This window comes from Malus sylvestris, chromosome 5 (assembly GCF_916048215.2).
Source record: "Malus sylvestris chromosome 5, drMalSylv7.2, whole genome shotgun sequence".
NCBI lineage: Eukaryota > Viridiplantae > Streptophyta > Magnoliopsida > Rosales > Rosaceae > Malus > Malus sylvestris.
The window spans coordinates 44938033-44965119 of NC_062264.1; the positions used below are offsets into that span (position 1 = coordinate 44938033).

The following is a 27087-nucleotide window of genomic DNA, read 5'->3' on the forward strand; positions in this document are numbered from 1 at the left end:
TTGGATTGGACAAGACGCTTTGAGATAATTTGTGGGATTGTTAGAGGGATCTTATACATCATCAAGATTCGAGATTAAGAATCATCCATAGAGATCTAAAGGCCAGCAATGTTATGTTGGATTCTGCTATGAACCCCAAGATTTCAGATTTTGGTATGGCTAGGATATTTGGGGCTGAACAAATTGAAGCAATTATACAAACCGTGTGGTGGGACATCGTAAGTTTCCTTCAAAATTGAAAGTACACCTATTTTTTACAATTTTCATCCTTATGTCACATGCAGACTAGCCGCGGAGCTTGGATACGGTTTCTCGATCGGAGATCCAAGGATCACAGACGGTATCTTCCCATCGCCTTTCGCCTCTGAATGCGTCCTTCTAGAGGGCGCTGCTCCAAGAATGGGAGGGGCTCCTTGTGGAGGTTGCCATCCTCCGTGAGGGGGGACCGTAAGAAATTACAAGTGCTTAGCTCAGTACAACTTTTGTTGAATAATACAGAAAGAAGTTGTGATACTTAACCACTTTTACCTTGTTAATTCAGTGGTTATATGTCACCAGAGTATGCAATGGAATGACTTTTTTCAATAAAGTTTGACATATATAGCTTCAGAGTTTTACTACTAGAAATTGTTATTGGTAAAAAGAACATCGGTTACTACCACAATAGTCCTTACTCAAATTAAGTTGGACATGTAAGCATAACATTAAGACATTACCAAACTTCTCTCCGTCCGCTTTTATAACTTCATGACTAATTTGTAAATGGTTTTTAGGTTTGGGACTTGTGGAAGGAAAGCATCTCTGGGAGAATCATACCCTATCAATGAAGTTCTAAGATGTGTTCACAATGCCCTCTTGTGCGTGCAAGAGCATACGAAGGATCGTCCACTCACGTCAGCAGTGGTTTTCATGTTGGGTAACGATGCAGCAATTCCTTTACCGAAGCAACCTGGATTTTGTTGAAGAGAAGTTATCATACTAGTGGAGACCCATTAGCCAATACTGAAGGAGCTTACTCTGTAAATGACATGACCTATACAGAAGTATAAGGTCGCTAAGGAGAGAACCGGACGTATAATCGGACAGACTATATTATTCAATTTAGAGTATGATCATGTGATGAATGAGATAAGAAGAGAGGATATTCTCCGATTTCACTTAATAATTTGCCTTAAAATTGGGGTCTGAGTTCTATAATACATGCTATAAATTATGTGCCTTATGACTGGGGATCTAAGTTCTATATCTGCAACACTCATTATCTGTATGGTTGCAAATACAAGCTACGAATTATCTGCAGCACTAATCATCAGTCTGATGAGGCTACATAAAGTACTTTCCGGCCGTCAGAGATATGTAGGAAGGCTGACAACTTTATGTCATAACATTTTAGGAGCAGGCCTACTTAGACACTAATCGGATTATGTGTCAATCAACAATTAAAAGTAAAAGTCTAGGACAGGACATAAAAATGGTCCAACCTGTTCTGATTGACGTGGTTAATTAATCAAGGCGAAGTGGGAGACTTGACACACATTGGACCTTTGGATGTTAAGAGATCTAAAGGATTAAAAATAGTGTAAAAATGTTTCGTCAAACAATGTCTCTTTATATATATATAAAAAATTTCTCATGGACTACTCCCCTAAAGGTAGACACTTGTTCCTCGAAAGGAGGGTTTCGTCTAACCACCGGAGGGGTTTCGTCTAGATCTCTGGAAGGGTTTCGCCTGTCTAGGCTCTCCTGTCTCGTGTTGGGGCTGTGATTCTGGATACTTGGTACCCTATTAGGTGAGTAGTTGGGAGGTGAGTTCAGGAGGTCTGGAAGTGGGAATTTAGGGGATCTTTGGCGGGATCTAGGGTTTCCAGGGGGTAGGCGGAGATCTCAAGGGGGTTCGTCTGCCTCGGCTCTGGTCCTTCCGGTGCTGGGTCGGTGAATCTCGGTATCCCTATTCGGCGAGCAGGTGGGTGGAGCGGCGGAGACTTCGAGGGGGTTCGACTGCTTCGGCTCTGTTCCTTCTTGTGGTGGACGGTGAATCTCGGGTTCTTTGTTCGGTGAGCAGGTGGGAGGAGAGCTCTGACGTTTGGGAAAGAGATTGTTAGGATTTTGGGCGGGATCTAGGGCTATCAGGGTATTGGTGGGGTCTAACTCGGGGGGGTGCTCCTAGTCTCTGGTGTTCGGGATCTGGACTCCTGGTTGGGGATTGGCCTCGTCCGGGAAAGAAGGGGAAGGTGCGATCATGGGCGAGGATAAACCCAAGAAGGACCTAGAGGATCTGGGCTCTCGGTTTGGGGCAAAGCTGAAACTGTCCGAGAAAGAGCTTGGCGGAATATGTATTCAGAGGAAAGATGTAGAGGGTGCTTTAGTGGGACTCCAATACACTCTGATTGCAGAAGTCCTTACCTCGAAAGAGGTAAATGGGGAAGCTTTCATAGATTGCTTCATGTCTCTGTGGCGGGGGAGGGAAGGCGTTTCTATCAGGGATATTGGTGACCGGAGATTCCTAACGAGATTTACCGGTCAAAGGGATCTTCAACGAGTGGTAGATGCAGATCAACCGTGGCACTTTAAAAATGATCTTGTCATGGTTGCGGAGCGGACGAACAGTGGTCTCAACAGATGGGCTTCTCTCTCCTCAGGAACGTTCTAGGTGCAGATTCATAATGTTCCTGTTCTAAGCATGACTCAAGCGGTGGCGGAATCCATTGGAGGCCTAATCGGGACGGTCAAATCGGTGGATAAATCAGGCAGTAGAGACTGCATTGGAAGATTTCTTCGAGTAAAAATTCATTTCAATGTACGTGAATCCCTTATGCGAGGTACTTTTGTTAATTTCCCTGATGAAGGCAGAGTGTGGGTTGATTTTAAATACGAAGGGCTTCCTAAATACTGCCTCATATGTGGTCTATTGGGACATGCTACTCGTGTGTGCAAAGGCTCCCAGGAGCTAGGGATGATTGAAGGGGAAACCTCTGAGGAGTTGGGGGAAGGGTTTGCGTTTAAGGGATTGGATGCAATTACGGATCTGAGGGGTAAATTATTAGGCGCGGGGGGCAGTACTAGGACCCCTCGAGGGTCTAGTGGAGGACGAAAGGATAATGAAAGATGGAAAGATGATCGTAGTGAGGAACAAGATGGAGGAAAACGATCGGGCCGATCATCCACAGCCTCGGGTATGGAAAGTCAAACACAACTGGGGGCCTCGAGATCGTTCAGTGGGAGTGACTATACGGGCACGATTCTCGCGGAAGAAGCTGATACTGCCATATCACCAAGCAAACCCCGTTGGTCTTCAAGCAGCCTGAATAATGAGAGACTTAACCTAGCTGACAAAATTCGTCACCAACGTCAGGAGAAAGAGGATGCAAGAAAGGCTAGAAAATTAGCTTTCGATGCAGGACTAATTGGACCAGGATGAGTGATTGCGGAAGGAGCGGAAAACGTTATTCTCCATGAAATCCTTGAACAGGAGATCTATGGGAACTTGACCGGGGTGTCAACTGCAACAGGGCAGAGTTTTGACTTGAATAGTGATCCATTCATTATGGAGGGAATTGGTGATGGAATTCTAGACAACGGAGAGGAGGCGGGTAGGCTGGTGAGTGTAGACGGTGCTGGTGAGAATGGAATTAGTACGGAGGATGACCCATTTCAACTGGGTCCTATCATTCAGGCAATAACTATGGAACAGAAAGGGAGAAAACGAAACATTCAGGAAATAGAGCTCTCATCGACTACTACTATAGAGGAGCCACTAGCCACCAGACCGAGGAATGGATGTTTCTTTAAAGAGGCGGAGGAGACCAGCCGTAAGGGGTCCCCCACACATCCATGAAGATAATCACATGGAACTGTCAGGGTATCAAGGGTGACCTGACAGTTGACAACCTGCTGGAGCAGAACCGGCTTCACACCCCTGACATGGTTATTCTGCTGGAAACTAAGAATAAAAGTAGGAGTTTTGCCCATCTGAAAAAGAGACTGGGTATGGAACACTGGTTCGCCGTTGAGCCTCGAGGCATTGGAGGTGGCTTATGTGTTTTCTGGAGAGATGCGACCTCTGTGGTGTTAATGAAATCGGAGGACTTTTTGGTGGAACTCAAATTGTGGGATGAGAAGATGAACTGTAACTGGAGGCTATTCGCTATTTATGCTAGTACGGATGATAAGAAGAGAAGGGAGCAATGGCAAGAAGTTTCTAAGCGTATTGGACAAGAACGGGACCGCTGCCTCCTCCTAGGAGATTTCAATGATATTCTTTGTAACGAAGAGAATGAGGGAGGAAATTACAGACCGGCTGCTAGTCTACGTGACTTTAGAGATTTTGTGGCTCGTGATGAACTCATGGATCTGGGCTATGAAGGTTACCCCTTTACCTGGAGAAATAAAAGAGAGTCCCTGCCTATTCAGCAACGCCTTGACCGTGGGTTGGCGACCTTAGGCTGGTATGAAATGTACCCCAACACAATAATCAAGCATGTGATATTGGAAGGATCGGATCACGCCCTTTTGATTCTCTCGACTGATAAAGGTCCGAAATGGAAGGGAAAGCAATTTTCATTCGATGGGCGATGGAGCAAGTCGGAAGAATGTCGTAATTTGGTTGGGGAAGATTGGCGAGTTCAGATTTATGGCTCACATGCGTACCGTTTTTGTGAAAAACTGAAATATCTCATAAGAAGTTTAAAAGCCTGGTACAAAGGAAGAGGAAGGAACTCGTTGAAACTGATTCAGCATCTGAAAGAAGAGATAAGGGCGGCCTACGAAACTAATGAGTTTGCCTCAAAGGATGTTAAAAAAAAAAAAAAGGGAGCTCATTGCTGCTCATCAGAAGGAGGAGGCTTACTGGAAAGTCAAATCCAGGAATCAATGGCTACGCGAGGATGATAAGAACACCAAATTTTTCCATGCTCAAACGCTAAAAAGGCACCGGTTTAATACGATCCGAGGAATAGAGGACGCCCGGGGGATCTGGCAAGAAAGTTCTGAAGGTATTAGTAATACGGCTATTGATTATTTTACTGAACTTTTTCAATCCTGTCAGCCTAATCTGGTAGCGGAGGTTCAGAGTTGCATGGAGGGTCGGCTCTCCCTAGAGGACAACCGAGGTTTAACTGCTATGGTCTCCGAATGTGAAATTTTGGAGGCTGCTTTTCAAATCCCTCCTACTAGATCTCCGGATCCTGATGGTTTCTCTGGCTGTTTTTACCAAGATCACTGGGACACGGTCGGGTCGGACGTAGTCAAGATTGTTAAAGCATTCTGGCACTCGGGTTCCCTGCTGCGTAAACTCAACCACACCAATGTTGTGCTTATTCCGAAGGTGAAGTGCCCAAAAAATATGTCGCAATATAGGCCTATTGCTTTATGTAACGTCATCTACAAGATTATTGCCAAGGTTCTCACTAATAGGCTTAAGAAGGTGATGCCGAAAGTGATTGGGGAGAACCAATCTGCCTTCGTGGCTGGGAAGCAAATCCAAGATAACATCCTTGTGGTGCACAAAGTCTTTCACTCCTTAATCCACCAGAATAAAGGAGACCAACCTGGGATGGCTATCAAGCTTGATATGGCCAAGGCATACGATCGGGTTGAATGGGATTTCCTCTTGGGAATGATGGCTAGCCTGGGTTTCGCGCCTATTTTCTGCAGCTGGATTAAGGAATGCATTTCTACCGTATCATTTAGTGTCCTCATAAATGGGTCCCCAACGGGTTTCTTCCGGCCGAATCGGGGGCTCAGACAAGGCGATCCACTATCCCTTTTCCTATTCCTCCTCTGTACTAAAGGATTCTCAATGTTAATCAGGAATAGCCTGGAAAGGGGTGCCCTCCACGGTTTCAAGGTTTCTCCTACTGGTGTACCGATAACGCATCTCCTTTTCGCGGATGACTCTGTGGTCTTTGGAAACGCTTCTGTGGAGGAGGCGGAGAGCATAGTGGCAGTTCTACAGACGTATGCTCGGGGCTCCGGGTAGATGATTAATATGGCCAAAAGTTCGGTCTTCTTCGGTGCTAATACCCCGAAATGTCAGAAAGCCAAAATTGTGAACTCCCTGGGGATACAAAGTAAACAGGGATTTGGGAAATATCTTGGCCTGCAGGCCGATTTCGGACACTCAAAAAAAGCTGTCTTTGCGGAAATCCGGGATAAGATTGAAGCTCGTATGTCTGGTTGGGCTGAACAGTACCTGTCCCAGGCGGGAAAGGAGATCCTTGTGAAATCAGTTGCTATGGCCTTGCCTAACTACGTTATGAGTTGTTTCAGACTCCCCATTGGAGTGTGTCAGGATGTTGAAAGAGCTATTCGAAATTACTGGTGACGTGGTAATGAACAACGTAAGGGCATTCACTGGGTCTCCTGGGATCGTCTCATGAAACAGAAAAAGGCTGGGGGAATGGGATTCAAGGATATCCAATGTGTCAACCTTGCTCTTCTTGCCAAGATCGGATGGCGAATCGCCCAAAACCCTTTGTCCCTCCTAGCTTTGGTTTTGAGTGATAAATACTTCCCGGGGAAAAGTTTTGGAGAAGCTCTGAAAGGGAAAAATACCTCATGGGGCTGGAAAGGTCTCTTTGAAGCCCGGAAAGTGCTTAAACTTGGTCTTAGATGGCGGGTGGGAAATGGGAAAAGCATAAACATCAGGAAGGATCCGTGGCTCCCTAAACCCTCAACCTATAAAGTCTTCCCGAAACCAATTCTGGAAGGAACAATGGTTTGTGATCTGATCGACCCTGTTACTAACTCTTGGCGAACGGACTTGATCGAGCTCGGGTTTCAGCGGGAAGATGTATTACCGATCTTAAGCATTCCACTCAGCCACGCTGGCATAGATGATAGACTGGTGTGGCACTACACTACCAATGGGATTTTTTCAGTTAAAACTGGGTACAGTTTGGCTTTAAAACAGAAGGTGATTTGGGAAGGAAAGGGCGCGGTGCCCCTAGTGAAAGTAACAATTTAAATCTGGTATGGAATAATATCTGGAGTCTGTAGGTTCCAAATAAGATCAAATGCTTCATTTGGCGATGCTGCAACAATGCTCTGGCGGTTAGACGGAATCTTAAAAGACGTCATATGAGAATTGACAATGTTTGTGGTGTTTGTAACGCCATTAATGAAACTGAAAACCATCTGTTTTTCCGTTGTGAATTTAGCCATGTCTTCTGGTTTTGTTCTCCTTTGCACCTCAATTCTCACGCCCTGGAGGGAATTGACTTTCTCGAAAGCTGGAGCAACTTTTGTGCTCAAGTGAAGGATAGGAACAATGCGGATGACATCCGTCAAGAATTTGCCTTTGGCCTGTGGAGATTGTGGAAGAACAGAAACGATGTGATTTTCAAAGGGATATATCGCCAGCCTTTGGATATCTTGGAGGCCTGGAGGAAGAGTACTAGCGAGTACAAAGACTGTTTGGCGCGGGATGAAGAAGACAACAGACCGAGGCTGCCGAAGACAATTAAGGATTCAGAATCTTTTTGTACTATGTGGCAGAAACCTAGGTTCGGAACTATTAAGATTAATTCCGACGCGGCCTGGTGTAAAGACACGATGCGTATGGGTTTGGGTTGGCTGGGTCGGGATTTTGCAGGACTGCTCCAAGCGGCTGGGGGGATTGGCTCTGGTTTCTGTCACAGTGTCGCGGCTGTTGAAGCTTCTGCCATCAGGTTTGCTCTATTGGCCTGTATCGAACATGGGTTTAATGACATCATCATTGAATCTGATGCAAGTTTGGTTATTAAAATGCTGAAGAAGGAAGTGTTGGTAGATTTTAGTATTGAGTGTATTCTTGGCGACATTGAGGTTCTAGTGCATAAGCTGAGGTCTGTCTCTTTTGCTTTTGTGCCTAGAGAGGGCAATCGTGCTGCTCACTCGGTGGCTAAGTATGCCTTCAAGGAGGGCCGATCTTTTTCTTGGGATTGTATTGGCCCTGAATTTCTATTTAATATTCTTGCTAAGGATGTAAACCTTTCTATTCGTCTTTAATATATTTCTATCTTTGGTTAAAAAAAAAATATATATATATATATTGTTAAAATTTAGTGTATAATTAGAGGTAGAATATTTAGTGTCAGAAATGATAATTTAGAGGTAGAATATTGTGCACTATCCCATGTGCTAGTATATGCTTCAAAAAAAGTTTAGAGGTAAAATATTGTTAAAAATTTAATGCTCTTATTTGTATGGTGATTTATACAACAAAACAATACATCATGATTAGTAAATTGTGATTTTTAAATAAAACAATATTATAGTTATTAGTGAATAGTGATTCAACATTTATTAAAAATATTTGAGATGGTAGTCAAATCTTATGATAGTGCATAAGTTTTTACAGATTACTAAATAGTTCAAAACTGTTTGAATGTAGAATCGGGCTGGAATTTTTTAAGCTCACTCTAGCTCATCTTTCTTAAAAATCAAGTCAAGCCTAGCTCGAGCTCAAAAATAATTAAACAAGTCAAATTTGAGAACATAGTGTTCGGTTCCGCTAGACTAATTTGCAGTCCTACATTTACTTATTTGTTGGGATTTGCTCTTTACTTCTTTTCTATAAAATTGTTTCTTGCAAGAGAAAAGCGTATAATGTTGACCAACCAATAGAATTATAGTGGTCTAGCATAATCTTGTATATTATCATAAGGTTTTTCAAAATAAATAAGGCTTGTTTAAAAGTTCTTTTGAAGTATTTTTGGTAAAATTATTTTTGAATTCTAAAGTGCTTCAAGTATATTCTATAAGAAGCATCAATTATGTGCTTCTTGCAGGAAACATTTTAAGTGCTTATTCGGGATTCACTTACATTATTATTGAGGATTGGTTCCAAAACATTCTATGTTTTCAATTATTTTAAAATACTTCTAAACGAGCCATAAAAACACTAAAAATGAAAACAAAACTACGTAATAAGATGAGCATTTCGGTTAACACGTACACCAAAAATTGTATTCAAAGGGTGGCATTGTTCTAGTTCCAACATAATTTACTTATCCACTTTGGTAACGTGAAGAAGAGGTATACCATGAATTAAACTTTGACAAAAGAAAGCAAAAGAGTTAAATAAATTATTATAACACGAAGGAGGTTGAGAATTGTTTTTATCTACATGAGCTACTGAATACTGAAGTAAAATACCATGAACTAACTAAAATTGACCGTCACCAAGTTGGTTTGGTGGCATTTTTCTCATTAATTTGGGAAGATGGTACCAAATTCATATCTTCTATCTCGTTGATCAAAAGAGAAAAGCTATAAGGCACTTTTGTAATTACTTTTAAAACTACTGAAAAAGTTTTTTTTTTTTAAATATTTTTGGAACCAATCTTTGTAAAAATAAAAATAAATTCTGAAATAGTACATAAAGTGCCTACAAGAATTACTAGTTATGTGGTGCTTAGGAAACACTTCAAGTGCTTTTCAACCCATAATTTTTTTTTCTAAAAATGCTTTATGTCATTTTAAAATGCAATTCCAAACGAGCTCATAGTTGATTATAACATAAATATAAATATATTCTTAAATTAATGTATGATCATTATCTTCTATTCATATAAAACACACATAGAGTAAGGTAGCTAGCCACGATATACACAGTGGAATGATCCATTTCCAGTGGGACCATTCTTAGTTCCATGGATCGATTTTAGTCGTTACTCTTTGATGTAGATTTAGATATACAATCAAGCTATTTAGACACACAAAATTAATTTACGTAGTGAGATGCTCTTTAACATATGACGGTTTTATCATATTAGAAATCACATATAACGTGTCAGTTTTCTACGTCCAAATAAAATCACTCATACATGTATAATTTGTATTAAAACGTATTCTCCAGCCCCCACATAAGGTCCTATCCAATAGTAATGTTTAAACTAAAGATGAAAATTTCCTCTTTAACAATAAACAGATAAAGTTTTTTTTTTTTAAACGATAAATCGATAAATTGAACAATCTGTCCTTATTGCCTATCTATGAAATTCTTGATCAAAATTAGGCTTTTATCTTGTGTCTTTTATATAAGTCACATCATCCACCGTTTTTGAGCGTTAATATTCAAAGGCGGAGTGTCGTCACGAGATTTAATTATAGCTACCTTACTCTATGAAGTTTTTTTTTTGTGCGAAAATTGCACGTCATTTTCCTCATGAAGTTTTTTTTTTTTTTTAACAATAAATGATAGCAATTTTCTATTTCCCATGGATACAATTTCTAGTGACTAAATATATGATTTGGAGGTAATTTGCACAAACGAGCAATAAAAATAAGGGAGCTTTAATGAAAAGGGATTGAATTAACTTTTAATTAATGAAAAACCACCCTAAACTATTATTTAATGAAAAGGGCTTAAATTTTAATCATAAGGACACAAAACTTTTATCTTAGGCCCTACAAAACTAAAACACACGGGCTCACTAAAAAGCCCAAACCGCATAACAATTAATATTCCAAAATTACCCCTAACGGAGCCTAACCCAGGCCCGTTAACTGAAGTTACTGAAATTCATCATCCCTCCCAACGCCATTAATGTTCACCAAACCCTTACACCGTACTAAAAAAACGAAACCTCCATTGCTGCAAACGTCAAGTTCTCAAAGCGTTTTCAAGTTCGATTCAAGTTTTCAAGCAATAATCTACACATCAAATCCGGAATTTCTCAACCCACAAACTACATTTGAGGACGAAAAACTGAAAACATTCGAACTGTACGTTTGCAGAGTCGAAATCGGACAAACACAGGTACGAACCTATAATTTCTGATATTCTTGATGATTTCTTACTTTAATTTACTGAATATGTGCATTTGCATGTTTGAGATTCTAAAAAGTGAATTATGTTTCCAGTTCACAGTTCTGATTTGCATCCAGACGAAAACACGCAAAAAATTTGCGAAATAAAAGCAACAGAGAAGAAACAGAGGTATGTACCACAAAATTTCTGATATTTTTGGTGATTTTACAGTAATATGTAAGTTTGCATGCTTCGAATAGCAATGTTTCTGCAAAATGGTATATTTTTACTTCACTTTGATAACTGCTCGTTTTCTTATAACCTTTAAATAGTATTTTCTTGCCCTCATATGTTGTTTTCTTTGCTTAAATAACTTAAATATAATCAACATTCTATTCTGGTGGTGTTTTAGTTTAATATATAGTGTTTACAAAATCTGGGATGCATTCACGAACGAGTGTGGTTTTCTACTTCAGTTTGATAAATAGTTCAGTTTGGTAAATGGTTCAGTTTGATAAATAGTTGAGTTTGCTAAATAGTTCAGTTTGATAAATAGTTCAGTTTGTTTTGTAAAAAAATGTGGTTTTCTCGTTCAGTTTGATTTGGTAAAAAAGTGTGGTTTTTTAGTTCACTTTGATAAATAGTTCAGTTTGCTAAATGGTTTAGTTTGCTAAATGGTTTAGTTTGATAAATAGTTCAGTTTGGTAAATGGTTGAGTTTGGTAAATGGTTGAGTTTGGTAAATGGTTCAGTTTGCTAAATAGTTGAGTTTGCTAAATACTTGAGTTTGCTAAATAGTTCAGTTTGATTTGGTAAAAAAGTGTGGTTTTGTAGTTCACTTTGATAAATAGTTCAGTTTGCTAAATGGTTTAGTTTGATAAATAGTTCAGTTTGTTTTGTAAAAAAAGTGTGATTTTCTACTTCAGTTTAATAAATAGTTCAGTTTGCTTTGGTAAAAAATAGTTGTAATAATTAAACTATGTTTATTCTTACAGATGGACGGAACAAAGAAACTAAGAATAAAGACTTTCGCTGTAAAGAGTCCACGTAAGATAGAGAATATAAGACCAGCAACTTCTTATGTTCAATATAGATGCAACGTTTTCGGGTTTGCAAATGCAATGCAATTGTACAGACCAATGCTTCAACAATGCCAAGATGTCATCAATCATTTGGCCGAGACACCATTTTGGAGTCTAATCAAGTTCTACATGGATGATGAAATTGTTGCAACGGACAGAAAAAAGAAATCTGATATGGATCTGATCAAGATCATACAATGCTATGACTCCAAGCAACAACGGTTCAAATTCGGAGATCATGAGCCAAAAGCAATAACAAGTGAAGACGTCGTTCAAATATTTGGATTGAACAACCAAGGGGTTGAACTACCAAACACAGACAAATCCACAAAGAACATGAAGGACAGCTTTGTCAAAACATACTTTGCAAAGCAAAAAATAGTGAAAACAAAGGACATTGTTCAAGCATACCAAAAATCAGTCCAAGACAAAACTCCTGAAAGGGCAAAAGCTACTGCTTCAATTATATGTGTGCATCTGCTACAATCACTGTTATTTGCAACATCTGGAACTTATATATCGTGGAGCTTCATAACAATTTGTGGAGCTTTGGACCAAATCAGCAAATACAACTGGGCAAAAGGAGTGAGGGACTACTTGTTCAAGAGGATTAACAAATCAAAGAAAAAAAGGAAAAATGGAGAAGAATCAGCAACAACAAGCGGATGCACTGCCCTTATTTTGGTAAGAAATAAGAACTATATTTAAAAAACATGAATTATTTCTTATAAATTACACAAGAAAGTAATTCAAAGTTCTTATTTCATGCAGTATTGGATTTGTCTTCACACCAATCTGGTGGAGACAATAAGTGGGCGAGAAAACATGATTCCTGCCATTGGAAGATGGGACATAACGAAAATCCACAAAGCAATCAGAGACATTCGAGTTGAAGAAATTGAGGTAAGGAAAAATAATAAAAGTATTTCAATAAACAGTATATTTTTGCTAAATAGTTCAGTTTGATTTGGTAAAAAAGTGTGGATTTTTAGTTCACTTTGATAAATAGTTCAGTTTGCTAAATGGTTTAGTTTGCTAAATGGTTTAGTTTGATAAATAGTTCAGTTTGGTAAATGGTTGAGTTTGGTAAATGGTTGAGTTTGGTAAATGGTTCAGTTTGCTAAATAGTTGAGTTTGCTAAATACTTGAGTTTGCTAAATAGTTCAGTTTGATTTGGTAAAAAAGTGTGGTTTTGTAGTTCACTTTGATAAATAGTTCAGTTTGCTAAATGGTTTAGTTTGCTAAATGGTTGAGTTTGATAAATAGTTCAGTTTGGTAAATGGTTGAGTTTGGTAAATGGTTCAGTTTGGTAAATGGTTCAGTTTGCTAAATAGTTGAGTTTGCTAAATACTTGAGTTTGCTAAATAGTTCAGTTTGATTTGGTAAAAAAGTGTGGTTTTGTAGTTCACTTTGATAAATAGTTCAGTTTGCTAAATGGTTTAGTTTGCTAAATGGTTTAGTTTGATAAATAGTTCAGTTTGGTAAATGGTTGAGTTTGGTAAATGGTTCAGTTTGGTAAATGGTTCAGTTTGCTAAATAGTTGAGTTTGCTAAATACCTGAGTTTGCTAAATAGTTCAGTTTGATAAATAGTTCAGTTTGTTTTGTAAAAAAGTGTGGTTTTCTAGTTCAGTTTGATAAATAGTTCAGTTTGTTTTGTAAAAAAATGTGGTTTTCTAGTTCACTTTGATAAATAGTTCAGTTTGCTTTCATACAAAAGTGTGGTTTTCTAGTTAACTTTGATAAATAGTTCAGTTTGTTTTGGTAAAAAAGTGCGGTTTTCTACTTCAGTTTAATAAATAGTTCAGTTTGTTAAGTGGTTCAGTTTGATATATAGATCTGTTTGTTTTGTAAAAAGAGTGTGGTTTTCTAGTTAACTTTGATAAATAGTTCAGTTTATTTTTGTAAAAAACTGTGGTTTCTACTTCAGTTTCATATTATGTAATTTAACAACTATTTAATGTGTCACTGTGCAGATTGGTGGAGGTATTCCTTGTTCTGAAGAACCAATAAGGGAGCATTCCAACATCAATCAAGAAGAATGTAATGCCATTCCTTATCCTCAACAAAATAATGAGTCTTCCAAGAAAAAGGAAAAGAAGACACCGGGAAGGAAAAGGAAGAGAACTGAAGTTGGAGCTGAAGAAGATCAAAGCATCACCATCAATGAAGCTCAGTTACAGTTTGATCAACTGTACCAAGAAGAATTCATGAAATTTGATGCAAGTTATCAAAAGGACTTCTTCGGGATTGATAATACATTAGGTGTGGAAGATTTTGAAAAGTTTAAAAGATGTGCGAGCATGGATCAAAAGAGGTATCTAGTCCTCAGTCACATGATGATATATGCACTCGACAACCTACACACAAATTCAATTGTAATGAATGAAACAACTGGAGCCCTTAACAGAAATATTGAAAAGCTTCTGCAAGAACGACTTGAGGACAAGCAGAAGATTAGTTCAATGAACACAGAAATGATACAGTTGCAATTAAAGAACACAGCAGCTTCTATGAAAGTAAATAAACTTCTGGATGAAATTGGAAGTTTGAAGAAGAAGCTACTGGAAAATCAAGGTGAGGATCCAGATAATGATGATCAAGTTGAAGAGCATACACATGATAAGGATACTGCTACTGAGGATCCAGTTCAAGAGAATGCAACTGAAAATGATGTGGCTATGGAGGATCCAAAACAAAGGCATGCAATTGATCATGGTCCAGATGAAAATGAGGAGGATCAAGATCATGAAGGAAAAGACGCTGCCACTGAAAAAGCAACCTCTGGAGATCAACCAGGTGTTCAAATGCAGACTCCAACTATCAAGGATGCTGAAAAGCAAGAAAAAGAGACTGCCAAAAAGAAGACGAGAACACTGGTAAAAAATATTCGAATGAGGGATGATCGTAAACCAAATGTCGATCCACATTATGATTATATCCCCATCCAGAAAAAATAAAAGAAGGCAAAATACATATATGCTGTGAGTGACAGTGAAAGCCCTTCAATTTTGCCGTCAGAAAGCCAACCATTGGATCTAATAATTGAGAAAGGAAAGGAGGAGCCCAAGGTTGAATCACCCTTGAATCCAATTGCTAAAGAAATAGCAAGCAAACCTGCAAAGAAGGATGCAAAGAAACCTGTAAAGCGAAAGCTTGACAAACGGTATCATCTACCTGCATCAACAAGGGCGTACAAGTTACTTGCAGATGAGACAAAAGAAAAATTCAAGGAATATTACAGACAAGAGAAAATGTAAGTTTACATTATTAATCATAACCTAATACATGTGTACACACACACACACATATATACATAGATATATAATACGTTTTATTTTCTGATACAGGGACTACTTCTGGATGCAGCCAAGGCAAGGGTCCATTGTGAATGACCTTGTTGTCCTAAAATCAGATCTGACATCATTGTTTGTGGATGGAGCAATCGATGCCAACATAATTGATGCTTCGTTCTACACAATGGCAGAAAACGAATCAAAAATGAGGCAACAAAAAAATCTGTATCTTCCTTCATTCATATTTGTAAGTGCCAAACAGTTTTGTTTACAAAAAAGTTCAGTTTGATAAAATAGTTCAGTTTATTTTGATAAAATAGTGTGGTTTTGTAGTTCAGTTTGCTAAATGGTTTCTAGTTCAGTTTGATAAATAGTTCAGTTTGCTTTGGTAAAAAAGTGTGGTTTTCTAGTTCACTTTGATAAATAGTTCAGTTTGATAAATAGTTCAGTTTGCTAAATGGTTCAGTTTGCTAAATGGTTCAGTTTGATAAATAGTTCAGTTTGCTTTGGTAAAAAAAGCGTGGTTTTCTAGGTCACTTTGATAAATAGTTCAGTTTATTTTGATAAAATAGTGTGGTTTTGTAGTTCAGTTTGCTAAATGGTTCAGTTTGATAAATAGTTCAGTTTGCTAATAGTTTAGTTTGATAAATAGTTCTGTTTGCTTTGGTAAAAAAGTGTGGTTTTCTACTTTAATGTTGATAAATAGTTCAGTTTGCTAAATGGTTCAGTTTGATAAATAGTTCAGTTTGCTAAAAGTTCAGTTTGCTTTGGTAAAAAAGTGTGGGTTTCTAGTTCACTTTGCTAATAGTTCACTTTAATATGTAGTTCAGTTTGCTAAATAGTTCAGTTTGATAAATAGTTCAGTTTGATAAATAGTTCAGTTTGCTAAATGGTTTAGTTTGATAAATAGTTCAGTTTGATAAATAGGTCAGTTTGCTTTGGTAAAAAAAGTGTGGTTTTCTAGTTCACTTTGCTAATAGTTCACTTTAATATGTAGTTCAGTTTGCTTTGGTAACAAAGCGTGGTTTTCTAGTTCACTTTCATATGTAGTTCAGTTTGCTTTGGTAACAAACTGTGGTTTTCTAGTTCACTTTGCTAAATAGTTCACTTTGATATTAGTTCAGTTTGCGAAAAGGCCTTGCATTCACTTTAAAACTTTAAATGTGTATTCTTGGTTTAGAATGATATGTGGAGATTGAAAAAAAAATGTGTATTTTTTTGTTCAGTTTAAGAATTAGTGTTGCTCATTAATTAAGATTAATAAATACATGTGTATTCTTGGTTCAGAATGATATGGAGATTGAGAAAAGCAAGAGTGATCAGGAGCATATTGACAAAACATTGCAGACAGTCTTGCAAGATAATGTGGATAAAGTAGCAAAGGTCTTCATATTGATCAGGCATTACTTTCACTTCAGCTTGGTAGTTTGGGACATTAAAAATGGAAAAATGACACACTACAATTCCAAACTACCAAGGGTACATGGGAATACAGACCTATACTTTGATCATGTTGTTCAAGTGGTAAGAACAAAACTATAATTCAATTACAAACTATATTCTTATGCTGATAGGAAAAATCAAACTTCATAATACAATTTCTTTTTTTGTTGTTTTTTTTTGTTTTTTTTTTTTTTTTGATTTTTTGGCAGAGAGACAAAATTGAAGGATTTTACAAATATTTCAAAGGAGACAGCAATCTCACAATAGATATTGAAAGATGCTTAACTTGCGCCCAACAAAAGGAGGACTCGTAAGTACAAACAAGTTGATCTCTATATTTTTCAATTAAATTTATACATTCAAACACATAAGAAGGACCATGAAAATCATATATACACACACTTTGATAAATAGTTCAGTTTGTTTTGGTAAAATAGTTCAGTTTGATAAATAGTTCACTTTGCTTTGGTAAAAAAGTGTGGTTTTCTAGTTCACTTTGATAAATAGTTCAGTTTATTTTGGTAAAATAGTGTGGTTTTGTTGTTTAGTTTGCTAAATAGTTCAGTTTGCTAAATGGTTTAGTTTGATAAATAGTTCAGTTTGCTAAATAGTTTAGTTTGCTAAATAGTTCAGTTTGATAAATAGTTCTGTTTGCTTTGGTAAAAAAGTGTGGTTTTCTACTTTAATGTTGATAAATAGTTCAGTTTGCTAAATGGTTCAGTTTGATAAATAGTTCAGTTTGCTAAAAGTTCAGTTTGCTTTGGTAAAAAAGTGTGGTTTTCTAGTTCAGTTTGTTTTGATAAAAAAAGTGCGATTTTCTACTTCAGTTTGATATATAGTTCAGTTTGATAAATAGTTCAGTTTGCTTTGGTAAAAAAGTGTGGTTTTCTAGTTCACTTTGATAAATAGTTCAGTTTGATAAATAGTTCAGTTTGCTAAATGGTTTAGTTTGATAAATAGTTCAGTTTAATATGTCATCGAATGTTATAATATGATCTCATTATCTGTCATACTTATTTGTTTATCCAAAAAAAAAAAAATGCAGATTGGATTGTGGCATATTTGTCCTTCAATTTGCAACCCAAGTGCAAGAGGACAAACCGGTAGAAGCCACCTTTGAGAAGGAAGATGTATTTGCTAAAAGAGCTCAAATTGCAACTACACTTATGAATCACAAAAATAGTTATGCAAATGGACTGAAGAAGATACTTGAAGACAGAAGACAACAAAATAAACATGGTCAATATGATGACATTCCAGATGAGGATTTTATTACATTAGCTTGAGTTTTACAAATTACATTTTATATCAATGTACATCTACATACAAAACCCCGAGCTCAGGTGGGCTTGTATGCTGGTGCCCATCCCATACTTGCGTACGTTTTATAATTTTTTTGCCCTATGTGGCCTAATACCATTACTCATCTAAAGAAACCATATAAAAATGAAAAAGAAGTTTAGTATGAAGCCAATTAACTTCGCATACCTGATTCTTTGAGTTATAACTTATAAGAATGAGAACTATATTAAAAAATTTCACATGCTTACATTTTGACACTTCCTTTTTTATATCAATGTACATCTACATACAAAACCCCGAGCTCAGGTGGGCTTGTATGCTGGTGTCCATCCCATACTTGCGTACGTTTTATAATTTTTTTGCCCTATGTGGCCTAATACCATTACTCATCTAAAGAAACCATATAAAAATGAAAAAGAAGTTTAGTATGAAGCCAATTAACTTCACATACCTGATTCTTTGAGATATAACTTATAAGAATGAGAACTATATTAAAAAATTTCACATGCTTACATTTTGGCACTTCCTTTTTTGTTAAAGTTCCCTTTTATTATCCAAAAAATATAGTTACCAAATTAGATAAATTTATGCAAAACAAAAAACTAGAAAACTTAAACTGTTTTTGAAATATATGTACACACTATATCTAAAAAATGAAAAATAACAGCTTTTTTTTTTTTTTTTTCAGTTCCAAATCAGCACCCCATCCTTCACGCATAATTAACTCCCAGCAAAAATCATCATTTCACTCTTCCGCTAACTTCACTTTCTCTCCCTAACACCACTCCCATTTTCACGCACAGATAAGCCACGATGAAGAAACTGCATGCACTATAAAAAAAACCAGAAACCCAGCCCCCAGCTCAAATCATCAATCCTCATTTCCCGATTTCGTACATCATTCCAGTTCTTTTACGGACGAATTCACGCAAATTTCAACTTCGCTGAGCAACTTGGTCGCAGAAATACCCAGAAAATAAACAGAAGGTAACAATCTTACAATTTTTCTCAACATATTTCGCAAAATCATACGGTTCATTGTTTATATAACAAACATCTACTGGAATCAAGCATATAGAATAACATGCATCAACTTAAACAAAACCCAGATTATACTATTTGCTTAAATTTATTTTGTTATTTACTATCAGTACGAATCCATCACAGATCCACCCAAGAAAAGACTATTTACTAGCTAATCGTTCAATATATAAACATACATTATGCTATTACACGAACTATTGTGATTCTCTGTTTGTAATTTTTATATTTGAGTAAAATAGTTCACGATTTTTAAGTTTAATAAACACTGTTTACGAAATAGTTTACAATTTGCTTTCATTTGTAAATAGAATTGAAATGTACGGAAATAGTAAAATCTGGGATGCATTCACGAACAAGTAGTATAAACATATATTACGCTATTGCACGAACTAGTGTGATTGTCTGTTAATAATTTTTACATTCAGTAAATAGTTTGTGTTTTTTAAAGTTTAATAAATAGTGTTTACAAAACAGTTTACAATTGCTTCATTTATAAATAGAATTGCAATTTTTCCAGATCTTACACATAAAACACCTGCTATTGTACATTTTTATTTCTAATTTATTTAGTTATATGAATCTTATAAAGATTTATGCACTTATAAAAATGTTTTCCAATTCCATAAATAGTAATTCACCTTGGTATGTTTCAAATATAATTGTGTACTTGTACTGATTTTTTTTTGTTTACGATCAAGTTGGATTCTAATAAAAACTATATTGACAGATGGTTTCAGTTAGAATAACTGTACAAATGTCAAACTCAACCAAAGCCAATGTCAAAATGATATCCAAAACAACAAAGAGGACAGAACAAAGGAAAATGCTTGGAAAAATAGAAAACAGATCACGTACGAAGAAGGAGACAATTCATCTACAGATTGACACCACTACTGAAGAAGAAGTTGGAGAACCAATGCAAATTGCAAAGAAAAAGGTGAAAAAAGAACAACCACTACAAAGGCAGAGGAAGAGGAAGACACAACCTAAAGAACAGAACAATTGTGAATCAAGGATGCAGAAGAAAAGATGCCAAACACTCCAACCACCAACAGCAATCAAGAGAAAGAAAAAGGAAAATGCCAAACCAGTTTCAGAATCAAACAAGCAACAAATTGAAGAAACAGATATTGAAGCTCTAAAAAGCAACAATGCTCTCAACAAGAATGATCTACAAGTCAAAAAGCAAACATTCAGCCAAAAAGCAGCAAAGACAAAGACAAAAAACAGAAAGAAACTCTTGGGTGAAATTCCATCATTCAACCTGGATTTAAAAGATGAGCCTTCTTCACAACCGGATGACCTTCCAGCAACAAATCACATAGACAGCAGTGTGAATTGGACACAACTTCAAGTGTACAAGATGCTGAAACCAGATGATAGAAGAAGAATAACTCAATTCTGGTCAATAGACAGCAGGTAAGTAATACAAAACAAAACTCTTAACTGAAGTTTTTACACACTCCCATAACTTTATAAGCACTGACGAATTATTGTATAACTAATACTTTTGCACTGTCCTGCAGTGATGAATACTGGACGGCTGAAACTACAGATTTCAACTATTACAGAATAATGGTGTTGAAAGATGACCTGCACAGTTTGATTGCAAATGGACCTACATCAACTCAGATTGTTGATTCTTTCTGCTACATGAAAAGAGAAAAAGAGAACATCACGAAACAAAAGAACTTCTATGTCTCCACAACAATCTTTGTGAGCAAACAAAACAACTAATATTCTGAAAAAAATAATTTACATATACATATAAAAATTAGAACAATTAATCTGTAATTATGATGTTTGATGATTTTCATTTTCAACAGCACAACATCAATGAACAAAGCATTGAAACAACTCTGCAAAACAAGGAAATGCTCTACAACCAATTGATGGACCAATATGGAATAGTATCAAAGATTTTCTTCCCATTATTTCATTACAACCATTTCTCCTTGGTAGTTTTGGACACAAAAAATGCAGAAATGATTCACTACAATTCTCTTCGACAAAGCACAACAGATGAAGATCTGGACTTTGATTGCTACTGGGAAAATGCAGAAATTGTGGTAAGCAAAAACGCACAACCAAAAACTCTGTCATATTTATAGAAAAACAATCATCTTATTATTACATTATAAATTTTTGCAGGGCCACTTTGTTCAATATTGGCTGGATAAAGCAAAAAAATCAACAAGCAATTCAAATGCTATGGATTCAACTCAAGCCACAACGAAGAAAATTAATTCCATCAAAAGTGACTTTGAATTCCAAGTCAAAGAAGACAGAACCTGTGCACAACAGAAACCAACATCGTACGTTATAAAATTAAAAGCATTTTAGTTATATATATGTATAGCTTGTGCTTACTGCAGTTTCAGAAACAATATGAATAATTTGATACAGTTATAGAAATAGTTTGTACCACACATTTCATTTCATTTTAATACTCATAATCATTCCATGAATTTCTTTGTAAATCAGATTAGATTGCGGCTTATACATGATGAGCTTCATTGACCAACTATCAACTAACCAGAAGGTTCAAAGATGTATCAAAGATCATCAAGTAATGAAAGCAAGGAAACATATCCTCGTGGATTTGATGAACCATGATTTCAGCTGGACAAGGGAACAAGAAGCATATATCGAAATCTCACAACAACTCACAAGCATTGGACATTAGAATAAAAAATAAAAAATACGCATTATATGTAATTTTGATTCGGATGTACTTTTTATTTTAAGGTTCAAGATGAAAATCTGAGAGATGGTGGAAAGTATTGGTCTAAACTGAATCAATACTTACATGTTCAAGCTTACTTTTGCTATGATTTACAAATGTCATTGTCAAACATGTTTGACACAACTCTATCTCTCTCTCTCTCTCTCTCTATATATATATATATATGTTTTATGACTTAATCTAAATTTTAATCTATTTTCATAAATAGTTCAGTTTGCTTAGTTAAAATGTGTGGGTTTCTAGTTCAGTTTGATAAATAGTTCAGTTAGCTTTGAAAAAAAAGTGGTTTTCTAGTTCACTATCATAAATAATTCATTTTGATATATAGTTCAGTTTGCTTTGGTAACAAAGTGTGGTTTTCTACTTCACTTTCATAAGTAGTGTGGTTTTTTTTCATTTTCTCTTACCTAAAATGGAATATTAACCCAAAAACTTGTAAGCATCAACATCATCACCATTTAACCCAAAACTGCCCTCTGTTTTCCTAGTTCACTTTGATAAATAGTTCAGTTTGTTTTAGTAAAATAGTTCAGTTTGATAAATAGTTCACTTTGCTTTGGTAAAAAAGTGTGGTTTTCTAGTTCACTTTGATAAATAGTTCCGTTTATTTTGGTAAAATAGTGTGGTTTTGTAGTTCAGTTTGCTAAATAGTTCAGTTTGCTAAATGGTTCAGTTTGATAAATAGTTCAGTTTGCTAAATAGTTCAATTTGATAAATAGTTTAGTTTGTTTTGGTAAAAAAGTGTGGTTTTCTACTTTAATGTTGATAAATAGTTGAGTTTGCTAAATGGTTCAGTTTGATAAATAGTTCAGTTTGCTAAATAGTTCAGTTTGATAAATAGTTCAGTTTGCTAAATGGTTCAGTTTGATAAATATTTCAGTTTGCTTTGGTAAAAAAGTGTGGTTTTCTAGTTCACTTTGATAAATAGTTCAGTTTGCTTTCCTAAAAAAATGTGGTTTTCTAGTTCACTTAGATAAATAGTTCAGTTTGCTTTCATACAAAAGTGTGGTTTTCTAGTTCACTATCATCAATAATTCATTTTGATATATAGTTCAGTTTGCTTTGGTAACAAAGTGTGGTTTTCTACTTCACTTTCATAAGAAGTGTGGTTTTTTTTCATTTTCTCTTACCTAAAAAGGAATATTAACTAGATCAAGAATGAAAACCAACATACTTGCCTCCTACAAAAATGCAATACATAAACTTACATACAACCTACAAAACAGATATTGAAACCACAAAGCCATAAACATGGACATGTATTCACTGTTTATCAAACTCAACTATTTATCAAACTCAACCTACTGTTTCGTAAAACTGGAAATACTAAAACATTGAATTCATATTTATTACTCGAACATAATTCCAAATCAACAATTACATACTCCCAAACAACAATTGAAACAAAATAAAAAAAAATATCCAAAATGAAAATCTGGTACATATCACTAAAAACTCCCATCTCTCAAAACAAAAAAAGAAAAAAAATCAACCCTCTTGTATAACAACTTTACATGAAACCTTGTTATGTCCCGAACAACCACACCTACTACAAGTGACAGTCTTCTTACTCCCACTGATTTCCCCAGCAGATTTGATCCTAGTTTTCATAAGTAGTGTGGTTTTTTTTCATTTTCTCTTACCTAAAAAGGAATATTAACTAGATCAAGAATGAAAACCAACATACTTGCCTCCTACAAAAATGCAATACACAAACTTACATACAACCTACAAAACAGATATTGAAACCACAAAGCCATAAACATGGACATGTATTCACTGTTTATCAAACTGAACTATTTATCAAACTCAACCTACTGTTTCGTAAAACTGGAAATACTAAAACATTGAATTCATATTTATTACTCGAACATAATTCCAAATCAACAATTACATATTCCCAAACACCAATTGAAACAAAATAAAAAAAATATCCAAAATGAAAATCTGGTACATATCACTAAAAACTCCCATCTCTCAAAACAAAAAGGAAAAAAAATCAACCCTCTTGTATAACAACTTTACATGAAACCTTGTTATGTCCCGAACAACCACACCTACTACAAGTGACAGTCTTCTTACTCCCACTGATTTCCCCAGCAGATTTGATCCTAGTTTTCTTTGGTCTTCCAGACGGAATCTTTGTAATTGGAGGCCTCACACCATTTATGATAGTATCAACATTCGGCTTTTCCAAATCTGAAAATGGATGCATGACAAATTGATATGTTTTCCGATAAAAGCTTGCTTTCCAGTAATCATCAACGTAATCAAAAACATCACGATTATCATGTTGCAACACCTGTAAAGCATGAGAACATGGGAAACAATTATGCTGCCATTGCACACAAGAACATGTCCTATCATCCAGACAAACAACAAACCGATTCCACTCTGTCCTAACTTCAAAAACATCCGCATCAGAACGACTAATCCTCCAATGCATGCCCTCCTTCAACATCAACTTCATCTCATTTTCTTTCTTTGGACACAAAATCGTATGAATATTCTGACCAAATATTCTTTTCTCAGCCATACTACCCATCAACCGAACTCTAATGTCTTCAAGAAGATCCATAAGTGGCATACAACGACTATTCGACACCATGGCGTTAAAAGATTCTGAAAGTGCATTGCTCATCGATCCCCATCTCTTACCAGGAAAATGGGCAATAGCATAGTTCTCTTTTGGCAAATCACACAAAAAATTCTTCACATGCCCTTGCCCATTATCCTTGAATTCAGCCATGCAATCATCAAAATCAGATGGCGTACATGCGTACGCACAATTTGCCAACAGATTCATCATTTTCTTCTTTAGTCCTTCACCAGCAGCCTTTGGAAATAAAGTACTCACATTCTGTTTCAAATGAACAATACAAAATGAATGTGGGCACTCGGGAAAGAATTCTCGAATGCTCTTCAAAATACCATCATGTCTATCCGACATAAATGTAATCACCCTCCCTTGAGGCCTCAATATACCAGATAATATTGCCAAGAACCATCTCCAATTTGCTATCGTTTCTGAATCAACAATAGCATAAGCAACCTCAAAAATCTCTGCACAGCAAAAGTGAAAATGCACTGTCAAATGTCAACTACTTCTGAAACTGTAATTGAACTATTTAGTATACTTTGTTTGAACTACTTCTGCAACCTTTTTACTTTATTTGAACATAAAATCAAAGACCAATGCACCAAAAAAATAAAAAAAAAATAAAAACAGATACAGTCAAAGTATCACCTATTTATGAGACTGATTGAACTATTTCTTAAACTGTTCTTCAACTAGTTCTGGATATGTTTCTTTTGCACAGTAAGAAAACAGAAACAAATAATATCCAATATAAAAGTCTAAAATTATTAACTCACCATCGTTACCATTTTTTGCACAGCAAGACAGAAGTGTTCCCTTGTATTTGCTCTTGATAAAAGTACCATCAATGAATAACATCGGGCGACAAAACATGAAACCTTTTATCCATGCATCATAAGCAATAAACAAACGAAGAAATCTATTGCTCTCCGGTACAACTTCAAGCTCAAAAACAGATCCAGGATTGCTTGAACGAGCAGATTCAACATACCAAGGCAAGAACTTGTAAGCATCAACATCATCACCATTTAACTCAAAAACTGCCCTCTGTTTGCCAAAATAGGCAGTAGAATAATCGATATCTAATCCATAAAACTGTTTTAAATTTGAAATGATCTCCTTCGGTTTAATAAGAGGATTTGATTGAACCTTATCTTTGATGAGAGAAGCAACAAACTGTCGGCCAACAACTTTGTTTTTCTTCTTTCGAATCATACCCTTGCATGTATGCAGATTATGCAACTTCCGAATAACAAAAAAGTTATTAATATCACACTTGGATGCATACACACGCCAAAGACAGCCATCAGATTCCTTCCTAGAACACTCCGCACTAATGCGATTCTTATCATTCTTCAAATACTTCAAATCAAAACCACATTCAACAGAAAACTTCTTCAACTTATCTCGGAAATCAACACAACCTCCCCTAAAGACTTGCCCCTCAAATTCTATGTAATTGTCCCATTCACATGACATATAATTGTGCACACCGTATGAACCATACTTTCCTAAATGATCATTTTCACTAGAAACAATCATAGAGTCTAATGTACGGCAAGAAGAAGATGTGCTTTCCGAAGGTAGTTGAACTATGGAACCATCACATTTGTCTATAACCAATATTTCTACAATCGATTTCCCAACAACATCAAGAACCATCAGCATGTTTAGAACATCGGCATCACAATCTAACACGCAATTAGGATTTTCATTCAAACCATATCGCAACTCAAAACAACCAGCTCTCAAACCCTTAAACCTAGAACAAAGATCAATGCAAATCTGATTGAAGGTAGAAGATGATGAAATAGAACTAACGACGCATAAACCACCATATGTAAACCGAGCTTGTTTACCATTCTCCATAACTGTTTATTAATAAACAACAACTGTTTATTAATCGGTTGCAAATCTAAATTCAAATTTTTGTAAAACAAATCAGTTCCTAATAATTAAACAATATGCATATAAAATGAAAAAAATAACACTATTCATAAAACACAACAATCACAAAACAACAAAAAAAACAAAAAGTAAACTGAAATATCCACTGTTTCGTAAAAAAAGAACACTATTTCTGAAAAATGTTAAAAACATAAAATGTGATGAACACCTATTAGTTAAACAATATACATATAAAGTGAACAAAATTACACTAGTTATAAAACACAAGAATCACAAAAACAAAAAATAAACTGAAATACACACTGTTTCATAAAAAAAGAACACTATTTCTGAAAAAATGTTAACAACATCAAATGTGCATAACACGAATTAATTCATAATAAATTTATGAAAAAGAAAAACAAAATCAAAATGACCAACATACAATATAAACAAAGTGTGGTTTTCTAGTTAACTTTGATAAGTAGTTCAGTTTGTTTTGGTAAAAAAGTGCGGTTTTCTACTTCAGTTTGATAAATAGTTCAGTTAGTTCATTTTGCTTTGGTAAAAAAGTGTGGTTTTCTAGTTCAGTTTGATAAATAGTTCAGTTTGATTTGGTAAAAAAGTGTGGTTTTCTAGTTCACTTTGATAAATAGTTCAGTTTGTTTTGGTAAAAAGGTGTGGTTTTCTACTTCAATATGATAAATAGTTCAGTTTGCTAAATGGTTCAGTTTCATAAATAGTTCAGTTTGCTACATGGTTCAGTTTGATAAATAGTTCAGTTTGCTAAATAGTTCAGTTTGATAAATAGTTCAGTTTGCTTTGGTAAAAAAGTGTGGTTTTCTAGTCACTTTGATAAATAGTTCAGTTTATTTTGGTAAAATAGTGTGGTTTTGTAGTTCAGTTTGCTAAATGGTTCAGTTTGATAAATAGTTCAGTTTGCTTTGGTAAAAAAGTGT

General features: G+C 35.7%; 3 protein-coding genes and 1 pseudogene across 3 annotated transcripts; 3 read left to right on the forward strand and 1 right to left on the reverse strand.

Moving 5' to 3' along the window:
• Positions 1-10273: 10273 nt before the first annotated feature.
• Positions 10274-18042, forward strand: LOC126624318 (uncharacterized; annotated as a pseudogene).
• A 1824-nt stretch (positions 18043-19866) lies between these two features.
• LOC126622961 (uncharacterized) lies at positions 19867-20633 on the forward strand. Its single transcript, XM_050291625.1, has 2 exons — positions 19867-20315; positions 20423-20633. Exons 1-2 carry the CDS (start codon positions 19912-19914, stop codon positions 20631-20633), a joined length of 615 nt encoding a protein of 204 aa, XP_050147582.1. The 5' UTR covers positions 19867-19911.
• Positions 20634-20811: 178 nt separating this feature from the next.
• On the forward strand, positions 20812-21613 carry LOC126624351 (uncharacterized). The gene is made up of 3 exons (XM_050293419.1): positions 20812-20965; positions 21048-21211; positions 21381-21613. The coding sequence occupies exons 1-3, from the start codon at positions 20882-20884 to the stop codon at positions 21580-21582; spliced, it is 450 nt and encodes a 149-aa protein (XP_050149376.1). The 5' UTR covers positions 20812-20881; the 3' UTR covers positions 21583-21613.
• A 1866-nt stretch (positions 21614-23479) lies between these two features.
• Positions 23480-26110, reverse strand: LOC126624335 (uncharacterized). Its single transcript, XM_050293402.1, has 2 exons — positions 25018-26110; positions 23480-24705 (listed from the first exon to the last, which is right to left on the reverse strand). The coding sequence occupies exons 1-2, from the start codon at positions 26108-26110 to the stop codon at positions 23642-23644; spliced, it is 2157 nt and encodes a 718-aa protein (XP_050149359.1). The 3' UTR covers positions 23480-23641.
• Positions 26111-27087: the final 977 nt, after the last annotated feature.